We start from the raw sequence: 15,198 nt of genomic DNA, 5'->3' as shown, positions 1-15,198 counted from the left end.
AAAAAAAAAAAAAAAAAAAAAAAAAAAAAAAGGCTCAGAGATGTATATTCAACTATCATAGAGGGCCATTTGTTACAAAGTCTTGTCTGTAGTGATGAAAAAACTAGTACACCACCGAACTCAAAAAGTTAAGCAACATAGAGAGTAGTACTACTTGCAGTACAGGAATGCAAATCTAATTAGTACAAACCTCTCCTCCTTAAAGAGTAAACTACCATTAGGCCTTGGCTTTTGATCTATAGAGAATCAATAGGTGTATTAGATATATCATATACGAGCACCAAAAATGGAAAGCCAAAGCATTGTATCGAGCGTATTAGCCTTGACGTATGTGTTTTCACTGTGTTTGGCGATAGAGTGGATTTCTCACGCCAGGCTGAGCTCGGACAATAATGTCAAAGCTGGACTTTTACAAACTTTTATGTACGGGGTCAGGGTCGGATTGGCTTATTTGGTCATGCTTGAAGTTATGTCTTTTAATTCATGCATTTTGCTTGCTGCCATTGCTGGATATTCTGTTGGGTTCTTGGTTTTTGGGAATCAGATGTTTAGAAGATCAAAGATTGTGCCTGATCTTCCTCCTTTGAATTGCTGAGGTAACTTGTTAAAAAAATAATAATAAGAATGGAGATTTGTGTCATAATTTTGAAAAATGAAAGTGACAATACATTGCTATTTATTTTTAATCATTCTATGTAATAACAGAGAACCGTTTTTTCTCCCCTAATTTCAGTAGTTCTTGCAAATTATCCCCTTATTAAACTCTTGATGAACAATGTCATGTAAAATACAAAAATTAACAGATTTTTAATATAAATAACACGTATTACATAAATAATAAGTGTCGTTTAAATAATTTAATAAATAATTACTCTGTTAGCTCATTCTCATGCAGTCACATAAAATTACAATTACCGAGCAGGAGTTATCATATATTTTTATTATACCTAACTTTCTCGTTAATTTGCTTGACCTAAGGACCTTTAGGGGCTTATAAATGGCGCCCAACTGTAATAATGGGAGTAAAAATTTAATAAAAGGGGAAATTTGGCAAGAGTTAGAGAAATTCAGGTAAAAAGCTAAAATTTAAAATTCAGTTGGTATTTTGTGTCAACACCTATAATTCAATGAGTACTTGCATGTGGATGATTATTATATGAGGCCCTCCAAAGAACCATCTTTAGCAGCCCAGTGATAGTTTTGCGGGATGTCTATTGAAGTATATTTAATGTTTGGTTCACACATTTAAGTCGGTGATTTCGATTTATTAGGAGAAACTTTGTAAGTGAATAAATTTTTAAATTCAAATTCTTTGTTACATGAAAAATGCTGTATAAAAATGAAAATCATGAGTTTAAATATATAAACCAAACAGGACCTTATAATCCTAAAAGGAGGACCTCATTTATATTGATTGTGTTTCTCTTGTTTGAGTTTTGTTAGAGTGCTCTTTAACGTCAGACAACGATAATGAGGGGAATAGAAATAGAAAAAGAGACAAATATTTTTTAAAGTGTACAGATCTAAATTTTTATCACTTATTTTTAATTAGTTAAATACTATATTAGTCAAAAGGGTATTAATAAAAAAAAGTCATAAGTTAGAACAATTTTCTCAAACGAAATTCTATGTCCATACCATAAAAACGACACGTCGCTTAGTCACAGCATTTAGCAATTAGCAACGAGAAAACGACACGTAGTAAAGCAAAAACAACTATTGGCTTTAGATTCCATGTGTTTTTTTTTTCTCCGTTTTTCTTTCCTTTTTTGTCGAATAATAAACTTTAAAGTCCATGTAGCATGTTGGCCGTCAAGTGGCTCTTTCTTCGTCAAAAGAAAACGATATCAAACAAACTGCCATTCTGTGATTAAAAAACGTCGTTTTACGTTTTAAAAGAAAGGAAGAAACGACACTAGAAAACGATATACTGCTTTCTATGTCTATCTCTGCTTAACATGTCGTTTCTTGCGAAATGAAGTTGTATTTTGTTGGGGAAAAAAACAGTGTTTACGAAAACAACATGACATTTCCCTTCAAAGAAAATGATGACGAGGATATTGGAAACAATAAATAAACGAGAACTAAAGTACTTTCAACAAAACAAAAAGAAAGAAAGAAGAAACTGAAGTACTTAAATAGAAGTGAATTATAGGTAATGATAATAATCTTAAAAGATTAATACTAAGATACCAACTCAAATTTTAATTTTTATATATCAACTAACGTAATATACGAGTTGTTATTTTTATATTAATGAGTGTTTAAAACATTACTAAGTCAATTAATAATAAGAAATTTTATCTATCAATAAAAAAATGACAACTCATATGTCACATTAATTAATACACAAGAGTTAAAATTTAAATTGGTATATATTACGGTCAAAATTAACACCACAATCAGAGACACGCACATAAATAGAATTTCAAGAAGAAAATTAACTAAAATTAACTAAAGAGATGATCGACTCAAGACGATCGACACGACTATATGAAATCCATAAGGACTACCGTGGATAAAACGGTAAAGAAAGATCCCTTAGAGACCATGAAGCTTAATCCAGCCGGATCCTACGTTGAAAGTACGAATCCAATTAATAAAGAAGAAAAAAGTAACCACAAATCAAATAAAGAAACAAAGAAATGAAAAGTCAACTCAAAAGAAAGACTTCTTTGCATGAAATTCTCCTCAACTTTTCGCAATTAATAAATTGGTTTTTAATGACAATTTGTGTCACGTGTCGTATTTTTATCATATTTTGATTATTTTTTTAAAATTTGTAGTCAACCTGAACACGATCCGTGACACGAAATTTTTTAAAAACCGTAACACGAACACGACACGACCACTTTACGAGTTAATACGACCTGAAAATGACCCGTGATACAAAATTGACTCGTGAATCCAAAATTGACACGAAAATTGTATACTTTTATTTACTTTTTTACATATTAGAAATAACTTAAAATTCATAACCCACTAAATTACAATAACATCCATTGAAATTAAGCAAATAATAGTATAAGATTTTGAGTATAACTATCATGATATCACAAGTTCATAATAAAATTTAAAATATGAAATGAAAAATATATGTATTTTTTAGTTTTTACGAGTTTCGTATCGTGTTCGGGTTAGGCGGGTCCAACCCAAAATTGACCCGTGTTTTTTGTGTCAATTTCAAGTCGACCAAATTCTGACTCGAACCTCTTTTTTCTCAACCCTAACCTGTAAAATTTGTGTCATTTTTGAGTCGTGTTGTCGTGTCATGACCCATATTGCCGGCCCTATTAATATATATATATATATTTTGCAATCGGTTCCTGCAACTTGAAAATCTGTTGAATTACTTGTCTAATTGAAAAACGGTGTTAAAAAATTGGACGAAATAGTAACGTGCTCCTCACGTGCATCACTTACCAGGGGCATTCATGGTCCCTTTGGAAAAAAGAAAGCAATTTTTTTAAAGAAAAAAACAACGAGAAAGAAAGAAACCCGGTTTATGGTTTCTTACCATCCAAAGCTCATCAATCTCAAAAACCCAATTCCAAAACAAACCCAGTTCGTCCCTCACCCCTTCAAGCCAAAAATAACTGAAAAACAGTATTGTCATGCAACGATGGTGATCCATCCGTGGATCTGAAAATGGAGATCTCAAACTCCATCGGATCCAGCCATGGACAAGGAAGTTTAGACAGCCAAAAAATAAAAACAAAAAAACAAAAGAAAAACGTGAGTCTTATCTCCTTTACACTCTCCCTCCTCAACCACAAATCCGAACAATAACCAAGAAGAGATCCATTCAAAAAAAAAAAGAAAAAAAAAAACCAAGGAGAGATCCAGTCGAGCTCCATAGATTTGAAATTAAAACTATGAGATTTGTTCAATCTCCAAAGTCCAAACATAAATCATAAAGTAGGGAGATTATTGGCCAAACTAAATTTTTTTTACTTCTATGAGATGGTAAGCATTTTTAATAAGCAATAAAATTCAAATACCCTAAATAAGGATTGAAGAAAAAAGAGGGCTGCTGCGATATCGACGATTTGGCGGGGATCTGCGCAGTCATCCGGAAGGGACGGCTGCGATGTCGGAAATCTAGCTGGGGCGGGATAGTGGGCTGTTGCGACGGCGTCATCTAGCGAGGACGGTGCTGCCACGCCGGAGATTTCGCTCGGGGATCTAGCAGAGGCGGGGAAGTGGGTTATTCGTTGTTACGATGACGTCATCCGGCGGGAATGGCGTTGCGGCGTCAAGATCCGTTGGGACGGCGGCATCAGACGAGGTTGGAGCGCGACGGTTATTTTTAGTGTAAAAAAACTCATTAATTTCTCTATTTTTTTTCTCAAAAAAAAAAAAAAAATTAAAATTAAAAAATAATTAAAAATTATTTTTTATTTCTTTCTCATTTTATATTAAATTAAAAAATCACACCAAACATTATTTTAAAAATATTTTTATTTTTTTTTAAAAATATAAAAAATAAAAATAAAATCAATTCCAAACACAGTTTTATTTTCTCATTTTTGTTTTCTTTTGTTTTCTTCTGTTTTTTCTTTTGTTTTTTTTAATACTAATTTGATCAAAAAGACATGTTATACCCTCATTTTTAAAGTCAGGTGCTTCTCACGTGACAAAAATCTGTCAAAAATTTAACACATCAAGTGGACCAGCAATACAACAGATTTTCAAGTTGAGCTGATTGCAAAAAATAAATAAATAAAATAAAATAAATAAATAAATAAATAAGAATCAATCTGCCAATTATGAAAAATTGAGGTGGGTCCCGTGAAAAAAATTAAAGAAAAAATAAACTAATCTCTTATAAAAAGAGAATGAAAATCACGAATTGGATGTGGAATTATTAAAGTTATACCTCATTCTTCGCATTCTCCTTTTTCTAGATTCTATCTCTAGATTCTTTCTTTTTCTTCTTATTCTTCTTCTTCTTCACTCTTATTGTGATTGTATTTTTTACAAAATATAGTGAAATCTCGAAATTCTACAGTGGTGTAGTCTTTATATTAAAGATAAATTATTATGAATTCGTATATTCATTTATTTTTTTATATTTTATGTTCACTTGTTTACGTTTAATCAATTTTAATCGATTCAAATTGATTCGCTAATACGATTGTTCGTCATCTGAGAGCGGTTATTAACCCTTTAAATAAATATGAAAACACAAAATTATTCCGACCTCCACAGTATCCCTAACATTATTCATCTTGAAAACACTAAAAATTATACTTTTTCTTAATTGAAGATAAAAAAAATGCACATATAATCAGTAAATACTGACATTATATTAAAGCAAGTAATATGCTGTTTTTTTTTTTATTTTACTTTTTATCTTTAACCCCTCAACGAAAAAAGAAAACTGACATATATATAGGAAAGAAAAAAGTGGAGGATTCCGTCATAAAAGAAAACGAATTATTTCGACACGGCCAAACGCCAAAAGCCAAAGAACTTGTCACATTACTTAATTTACTATCAATGTTAACTTATATTTAATTAGAAGAAGACGTGAAGACGCTATATTTAGTATGTTGCTATATTTTATATACTATTATTGAATTAACATAATGGTATTTCAAATATTATATCTATTTGTACGCTTTGAAGTCTTTTTATGTGAATTTAACATTAATGTCAATATTAGAAGTGCTATTAGCTTACTTCGCTCCCGTAGAGCAAAAAAAAAACTAGTGGTAAACCTTTGTTGTCTCTTAAACACTCTCATTTGTTAATTTTTTTTTGCTAAATACTCTCATTTGTTAATTGTTATAAATAGAAAATATTATTCCTTCAAAAAATATATATTATCTCTCTCAAAAAAAAAAAAAAAATGAAAGACCTTCTAAAAAGTTTGAGTGACGTTACCGGCACCATTACGGGATTTCCATTTGCAATTGGATGTATCCTGCAATTTTCGTACTCCACCAAATATGATGTTTCGGATTTTTTTTTTCCTGAGAAACCATGGCCACAATAATTAATATTAGGCTTTGCTGTTTTGGGAACTTAGTTTTCAGTTAAAGATGGCGTGTTGACTTCTCATTATGCGATATTAATGACATGAATTTGTTTATTTATATATCAGCTTGATGTAGAACTGGCTATCAAATGGCGTTTTCTATACTTCTATTGGAAGGACAAAACGCATTTAGCGACTCAACCTCAACCACATAAGTCTAAATCAAACGATTAAAGGTGTAATAAATATAGCAGTTTCAACAAAAGGAATTAAAGAGGCACATAGTGAATTGAGCATACATTTAGCTCTTCAAACGCCCCATAAACACCGTAAAAGGCCATAGATAACTTTGATTGATTGAAGTCGAAAGACCAAAAGCACGTAAGCCTATCACAATACCGCAAAGAATCATAATTTGCGGAGTAAATACAATGATAACACCAGAAGATGTGGAGACCACATGCGTTGTTATAATAAAAAACCAACACAACAACGTAAATACTCTAACACGAAACGGTGAAAACATCAACGTCTTTATTAAAATTTAAAACCAAATAAATACTATAAAATATGGACTCAGCCACACGGACGGATAGATATGCTGGCACCATACCAACCACCATGACATAGAAGCCAGATCTGCCGGCTCCAAGCCGGCCCACTACAATTAATTTCAGCTATAGAGTTCTTATGCAATGCATTGCGTTATGCGTACAATAACTACAATGACATCTAACAAGTATTAGATGTGTACTGAAACATAGTAAGTACAATGACTTTTTTTTTTCTTTCAAAAAAAGTACGTACTTTTTTCTGGACTTTATAAAAAAAAATACGTTTTTTTAAAGAAAAAGAGAAAATTATGAAGTAATAAGACATGTTGTCTTGCCTTATCAGTAGTGGGGGCATAATTTTTATTTTAGTCATTTGGTTGAATTTTAGTAATCTGATCCATCAAGAACGTAAATACTTTTTTATCATAAGATGCATAATTTTTAATTTGGTTTACTGGTTTGATGTGCCCTACCATAAAGTTTTCAAGAAAAGGGAAAAGAAGAAATTTCATTCCACAACTATAATGTCTGGACTCAACGATTTAAAAATCCAATATAAGATCTTTTAGATAATAGTAAAAAAAAAAAAAAAAATTATGTATTCAATTGAAATACACAAAACACGAATGCTATTTTACCTTCTCATACTATTTCTAAGCACACAAAAAAAAAATTAGTTGTTTGAAAATACTTTTTTACCCTAAATAGAAGAAATAACGAGTTTGAGTTTGAGGACAATAATTTCATCGACCATCGACACAATTTAATTTTTTTTTTAAAAAATAAAAAATTATTTTTAAATATAAAAAAAGTTAAAGATATGAAAATTACCGATTTTGCGATTTGATAATTAAAAAACCGTCATATTTTTTAAGGATGACAGTGTCCTTTCCTCCAATTAATTTCAACTAAATCACATCAAAGAAATTAAATGTATGATTTATTAGATGCTAATTTTATCTTTTTAAAGAAATACAGTATTCTAAAAAAATACAGAATAGAGTTTTGTATTTAAAATTACAGAATAAGTTATTGTATTTCAGTTAAACAGGTTTTTTTTTCTCTTTTTGAGGATCACAAAAATTGTTGTTATCCAGATGGATATCTGATATTTTAAAAAAAATTCTTTCCCACACTTGCCTTGTAGTGTGTACTGCACATAACCCTTTCTGTACTGCCAATTCCCTTATCCGACTATCAAATGTACTATAAAATGTTTCAATTAATACCTCTCTTAATTGAGTTTTGACATTGACTTATTACAAACATTGACAAAAATAACAAGGAAAAAAAAAAGGTCTACATATTTTTATATTGAAATATACAGTGAGAGAACCCAGCATGCTTCATGCCCGTCTCCGATTGTATCGAACGACTAAAACACTGTAATTAAGGGTGTCAATTCATGGATCATATTCGTGTCAATCTGTTTATTAATCGTGTTAAAAAATATCAATTTAAACACGATATATTTATTAAACGTGTCAAAAATATCAACTCAACCACGATCTATTTATTAATCGTATTAATCATATCAACTTGTATAATCCATTTAAATTAATATATTAAATAAATAATTAATATAATAATGACTTATTTAACACGGTCAAGACATGTTTAACATGTTTATTGGTCAATTTATCTTTTTCTTTAAGAAAAATAAATGAATTTTACCTATAAATATTAAAATTCACATTATTTATATTTAATATATCATATAAACTTTCATGTTATATCATATATTATTAGATTGCAGATGACAATATAGTTAATCGTATCACCTCATGTTAGGAGATCAACTCTAACTCAACTTATTTATTAATCGTGTCAACCTGATTATGATCTAAATTCATTTATAATAAACCCAAATCTACTAATTTTGTGTGGATTTTAAGTCGTATTGCGTATCATTATTCGGATTGTCAGCCCTAACTGTTATTCAAAATATTTAAATAATTATTTGAGGACGTATTTTGTCATAAATCACTTATTTTGACCCTTCTATGTGTGTAATTTACTAGAATTACTTTTTTTTTAACAAGAAAAAATAGAAATTAAACAAACCAACTTGACAGCAGCCTTTATAGCTCTCATAAATACTGACCACATACACCTTCATATCTTCATACACCCGTCCAAAGAAACCAAACACCCTTAAACATCTCTCAGATATCTCTATAGAGAGAGAGAGAGAGAGAGAGAGAGAGAAGAAGGAGAAGAAGAAGGAGGAGGAGAAGAAGAAGCAGCCATGGATGGAATGGACATGACACCGCCACCACCACCACCATCATCATCATCATCCATGAGCAACCATAGCATGCATAATGATCACAATATGATGATGCACATGACCTTCTTCTGGGGCTCAAACTCCGAGATTCTCTTCTCCGGTTGGCCCGGCACGAGAACCGGCATGTACGTGCTGGCTCTCATCTTCGTCTTCGTTCTCGCCGTCCTCGTCGAGTGGCTCTCCCACTGCCGGTTCATCAAGCCGGCGGCCGGTTCGGCCTCCCGGGTCAGGGCCGGTCTGCTCCAGACCCTCCTGCACGCCCTCAGGCTCGGCTTGGCTTATTTGGTCATGTTGGCCGTCATGTCGTTCAACGCCGGCGTTTTCTTGGTCGTCGTCGCCGGCCACGCCGTCGGGTTCTTGGTCTTCGGAAGCGCAGTTTTCAAGAGAGGGGACGGGGACAAAGTGGGCACTGATCTTCCGCCGATGAGTACTTGTTGAAAATTAATGGATTTTTGATGTTATTAGATATTGGGAAATGATCATCGATTTAAATTTTTAATTTAAATTAAAATATAATTTTATGTAAAAAATTTTTATTATAATAAAAAAATTAAATATTATTATTTTTAAAAATTTTTTAATGTATTAAAATTTGAATTTTAAATTTAAATGAGTGAAAGAACGGGTCTTATAATTTCTCTTAATTTTTTTTTGGTGTTTTTGAATGAATAAATAGTCATGAGATCTGATCCTACTCTATATGTTAGTGAAACCCTAAAATGGAATTATAAGTGCGAATTTCGCTTCTTCTTCTTTTTTTTTTTTTTTTTTTTTTTTATGAAGATCCAAGAATGCTTGTCGTTTGGTCTTATTTTTCTTTTGCAAGCATTGATATTGCTCAAAGGGTGTATTTTGAAGTCGTGTGACTGTACTAGGACTCGATAGATGTGCTTACCCACAATTACAAGCAAAAGGAAACAAAGATTGTTCATATACAAAAGAAAACAGAGAATTATGTAGTAACATTTGAAAAATACCTTGTAATTAAAATATTTTTAACCATCAAATCGTTTTCACATTTTGTTGATTCACCGTACCTTTTGTCTGATACGATCCAAATAATACGATGCAATGGTTCAAATTTGAGTATTGCTAGTAGGATTTTCTGCATTCTCTACCTTTATATTTTAACTTAAGAAGAAAACGACTATAAAAGAACGACACATAACTAAATAGGTATCACACCTTCTTACTAACAACTCACATCCCTCATTTAACTTCAGCCAATTAAACTTTAATATAAAATTAGATTTGCTTTTTTTTTTTTTTTTTTTTTTTTTTTTTTTGTTATGAAGATCCAAGAATGGACTGATTCTCATCAGCATATCGGATTAGAAAAATTAAGGGGAAAAGTAAACAGGAAATAAAGAGAGATTTTCTACTATATATTTTACAACTAAAAAACGAACGGGGTCATATATGAATATATCATTCATTTTTTTAGCAGTTGCTGGTTTGAGGGATCCAGCGGATGTTTATTTTTCATCTCCTCAAAATTAATAATATCATGTTAAATTAATTGCTATGGTATGTTCTTTTAATTGGCATAGCATTTTAAGTTCAATTTTAATTTATCAAACATAATATATATATATATATATATATATATAATATTGTTGGAGGAACCTGATAAGGGATAGGAAAAAGCACGGTTAAGAACCTCTTTGTGGCTGTAAATGCGAAGTGAACATTCAAGACTTCAAAATTGTTTTTTTTTTTTTTTTCTTTGGCTAATAGAAGCTTGTAGAAGATATTTGTAGTTTTGTACTAGTTGAATCAGATTTGAGTTTTTAATTCGAGTTGAAATGTAATTTTATGTGAGAGTTTTTCAGTAGCAGAAAAAATTAAATATAACTTTTTAATAGAATTTTTAACTGTAATAAAATTAAAATTAAAAACTTAAATTGATAAAACAAACGAGGCCCTAAATGTCTATCTTTATGCTTTTGCCTATCAGAATCTTGAATATACGTCGAGTTCTTCAAGTTGAGGTCTACTATATACATCCTTAAATCCATAGGACGACTGTGCGAAATGGTCGAAATTCACAGGACTGACCAGTCTAGTCCACACGGCCCCACCCAAAACTTATAGAAAGAATCAATTGGTTCTATCGGTATAATTATGAAGGGTCTAAATTTATTGTTCGCACATTAACAATCCAAGTTTTTCTCGTCGATTAATGGTCTCGTATACCCAACATAAGTGAGTATTATCAGTTTTAAAGTTGGAGTTCTTTTTGTGAGGATGTGGGATTCGAAAGGTGTGTTGTGCATGAAGGAGACGTTATAATTAATATATAAATTCAAAAAGATTGAGTTTTGTATGACTTTACGTAACTTTAACTTTGGTTTGATTATTTATGTCTTGTGGGATTTAAAATTTGGATAACATGTTATTGTTCTTAATCATGTAAAGTTTTTGCTTTGACTTGTATTTAACTTTTATTTGAACCTTGCGTATGAGAAATATGAAATATTATAACACTAACATACATTTTCTTTAAAGTTTTCAACCTTTAAATAACTTAAAAAGACAATAAAAATAAAATAAAAAGGCCACAGAATCGAGAAAATTATTTTTTTTTTTAAAATCACTTGGACCACTAAAACCATCTTATTGACCAAACCAACGTTTGGAATGGACCAAGACCACAATCCTAATTTACTCCAAAAGAATGAACTTGGCGGTTTCCCAACTAGATGTTGATTCGAGATGGGGTTTCTTTGATTGATGGGCAGAATTGCTCGGTTATTGTAGACTTCTAATGGCGCATTGATCATCTTTTCTCATACTACAATTTTTTTTTTTTTTTTTGTTGAAAGGGAATTTATTGTTCACATAATATAATTTAAAAACTCAGTACAATATGTTTATTTTAACCACAGACGGGAAGTAAATAAAGGTCTGAAAGTAAAACCAATGCATGCCAGCTGCAAATTTAAAAGAGAAAAATCCAAGGAATATAGTAACATTTTTTGTGATTGCATGTTTGATCATCCCCTAATGATTTCTTTTGTATCTGCTGACGTGCCATGTAGATTATAGTATTAGAGGAAGTTAGTTTTATTTTATTTTAAATTTGAATTTGTAATTAGTTATTGGGAGAATGTAGTATATAGCAGACTTATGAAACTAAATTAAGTAAATAGTAAAATGTAATTAGGGCTGAAATTTGATTTATTTAGTATGTATATTTAGGAAATTAAGCGACTGATTACTTGAACTTTGAATTCCCTTGTAATGTATATATTTATCAGTTGTTATCATTAATGGAAAGGGCGCTAAGCCATTAATTTTTGAAACAATCTTCTATGTAAAGATGGTAAGATATCATGTGATCAATGAGCATGCTAAATGAGAGGCAAGCAAAATTAGCAAAATGAACAAATTCAAATCATGAAAAGTTGAAAGTATTAGCTGGCTTTCCACAATAGGGTTTAATTTTGGTCAAAATTTTAGGTGGCATATATGTTATTCCATTCCATATAGATAACTTCCCAAATTACAGAAATTAAGGACACCAATTAAAGCGTAGGCTTAACAGTTGCGTGGGGAGAATTAGAGTTTTCTGTAACTTAACGCGTATTGTTGAAGTTTACCAATAGAACCTATAGTTTATACGAGACATTTTTGTATATCTTGTTCGAAAATTTGTGTGCGTGTGTGTCTATATATATACATACATACATATATGTATGTATATATGCATACATATATATGTATGTATATATGCATACATATATATATATATATGTATGGATGCAAACTTACCATCATAGTAGCTAGGGGAAAAAAAACAACGCTCCATGTTGTTTCAAAAATTCATTCTTCAGTAAAGGAAAATAAATAAATAAATAGCGAAAAAAAAGATTTTAATTGATATTTTTTAGCAGCATGACCTAATAGAATTAGTCCTGCAGGTTGTTTGAACAATAATTTTTTCCATAAAAAAAAGTCAAAGAATTTTATATCTACGAGCAAGAGAAAGAAAGAAAAATATTGAGAAGCTTATTAGAAGTATACGTAATTAAATCTTGTTTATTTCTTCGTAGAAGGAATATTCTCTATTAATTATGGTAACAAATTCAAATAATTGGAATCTACACACTGACAGAACATAGAAATTAGGATGCACTCACACTAATCTTCAAATTTCAGTATGCCTTGCAACAACAAAATACCTAGAAACATCATTAATTTCCTGTGTTTTCTGTTCACTTTAAAGAATTTTTTTTTTGGTAATATAATTAGGGAAGAAGAAAACAAAACCTTGTTTCCACGTGTTAATTATATATGCATCCTTTGGGTACGAAATTGAAATCTTGCACGGCAGAATCCCTAGCAGCCATTGAAGGAAAAAAATGAACACCTCTTCAATGATCACAAACGACATGAACCACACCAAAACGACGATGATGGCAACGATGCAAATTACATTTCAGAAATAGTAGGAAATAGGCCAATATGAAAAGCTTAAGAAAGTATATAGTCCAATTTTTAGTTATAGAAATTAATAGGTCATAACTTGTCAAGTTATGGTTCATAACCAGATAAGTTATGGACAAACTTGTCAAGTTATAGTTCATAACCAGATAAGTTATGGACAATAACTTGTCAAGTTATGGTTTATACTAGACAAGTTATGGACGAAAATAATAATTTGATCTATTTATTAACTTATGTAAACTATTGGTCTATTAATTTTAATTCATCACAAGTCTTTGCCTATTTCTCTCTTTCTCCGGGCAAAAACGGCGAGATACTCTTCTCGGGTTGGCCCGGCCCGCGATCCGGCAAGTACTTACTGGGCCTCCAGAGTCCATAGTCCACAGTTTCTTTCCCCTTGTTTTACTTTGATAAATTTCATTGCAAATCAAAATTATAATGTCTTTGCTGTATACATCGATTTGGATAACGTAGGATCATGTACTGATTATTATAATGTTTAGCTGATTGTTGTTGATAAAATGTGTATTTCACGCTTTATATCATCAGGCAGAGAGAGACTGGAACTTGTAATCCAGTACTTAGTTTTTATTTCCCCCTTTAATGTCTGCAGTTATATATAAGATAAATTTTATAAATTCCACGTAATTTTTGGCACTGTAACAACATGCTCCCCAAATTTTAATTTATATCATTCGTTCCGCTCTCGCCGTCTTCGAAATTGTATCAACTTTGTTCATTCCCTTAAATTTTTAAGCGAAAATAAACGTGTACAAGAGGCAAGAGTCCTGTTTTTAGAGGCATTTAGATAATTTCACTGAAATTTAAAGTTTAAATTTTAATTTTAACTTAAGTTTCCTCTTAAAAAAACTAAACTTAAGCTCAAAATTATAATTATTAAAATCAAATATGAAACTAAAAAAAAAAAAATTAAAATATTTAAAATAAAATTCTCTCTCTCATCTCTCTCTTCTAAGCCATGAGGTCTTAGTTTGGGTCTGAGGCCAACACGCCAGGGGAGTACTCCAGACACGGGTGGATCTTGGGCGCGCTGGGGGAGCGGATCTTGTCATTAGTGAACGCGCTTGCAGGGGCACATCTAGTTGGGGGTAGGAGTGTCTCCATCGCTCAAGGGTGGATCTCGCTTGGGTTGCGGGGGCTCGTCGGGGATGGGGGCGCATTTAAGGATTTGGATTTCAATATCACAAGATCAAATGTTAAATGTAATGTCTCAAAAGTTTACGTTTATTTTATATTTAAATAATCTGATACTCGAGTTTATTTTACCCTTTACATGCTCTTGCAAAATAATGTTCTCTTTAGAATCAGTAGTCTTGTATTAAATGAATCGATCTTATGATATTATATAAAATAATTATGCTGCATTGTATTTCTGGATCATCAAAGTATCATTTCTTAACTTTTTGGTCTTCCTTGATATTTTCTTTTTCCTTGAATCAATTAGTCAATTAGTGCGTGTAGGCGCCATTGAATCTTCTTTGAACTATTAAATGCTTCAAGAATATGAATCTTAATTCACCTTTTAATTTCCCTTAGTTATGAACAACTATATTTGAAAGGAGGGTGCTTGAGAGTTCTAAATGGAGATTAAAAAAAGATTCAATTCTACATTAATGGATCGCCATTATTTATTGCAGTAAAGTTTTACTAGGATTAAGAAACTTTCTCATCCCTGCATTGAGAGAGAGAAGGTCTCACACCCTATTGCAATGAATGGGCGTGTGGTGTAGATAGGGATCTACCGCATTTCAAGCTCATTTTTAGGAGAAGGAAAAAAAAAAAAAAAAAAAACCTTTTCAAGTTATAAACAAACAACCCTGTTTTCCTGTCAAAAACTTTCCATATAAGTGATTATAAAAAAACTTGTCATGCATAGACAAATTAACTAAGGCCGAAAAGGT

The 15,198-nt window shown here is 31.2% G+C and overlaps 2 protein-coding genes across 2 annotated transcripts; both read left to right on the top strand.

Moving 5' to 3' along the window:
- The first annotated feature begins 286 nt into the window (after positions 1-286).
- Positions 287-595, top strand: LOC21389463 (copper transporter 1). Its single transcript, XM_010089578.1, has one exon. The coding sequence runs from the start codon at positions 287-289 to the stop codon at positions 593-595; it is 309 nt and encodes a 102-aa protein (XP_010087880.1).
- An 8,085-nt stretch (positions 596-8,680) lies between these two features.
- LOC21389462 (copper transporter 6) lies at positions 8,681-9,265 on the top strand. The gene has a single exon (XM_010089577.2). It carries the CDS (start codon positions 8,786-8,788, stop codon positions 9,263-9,265), a length of 480 nt encoding a protein of 159 aa, XP_010087879.1. The 5' UTR covers positions 8,681-8,785.
- The last annotated feature ends 5,933 nt before the right edge of the window (positions 9,266-15,198 follow it).

The sequence above is a fragment of the Morus notabilis genome, unplaced genomic scaffold (assembly GCF_000414095.1).
Source record: "Morus notabilis unplaced genomic scaffold, ASM41409v2 Scaffold2801, whole genome shotgun sequence".
NCBI classification, from domain to species: Eukaryota; Viridiplantae; Streptophyta; class Magnoliopsida; order Rosales; family Moraceae; genus Morus; species Morus notabilis.
The sequence above is the reverse complement of the archived record's forward strand: the minus strand, read 5'-3'. Positions and strand labels throughout refer to the sequence as shown.

Bases quoted from the DNA above. Each gene is read 5' to 3' on its own strand.
- LOC21389463 (XM_010089578.1), top strand. From the start codon at position 287: ATGGAAAGCCAAAGCATTGTATCGAGCGTATTAGCCTTGACGTATGTG.
- LOC21389462 (XM_010089577.2), top strand. From the start codon at position 8,786: ATGGATGGAATGGACATGACACCGCCACCACCACCACCATCATCATCA.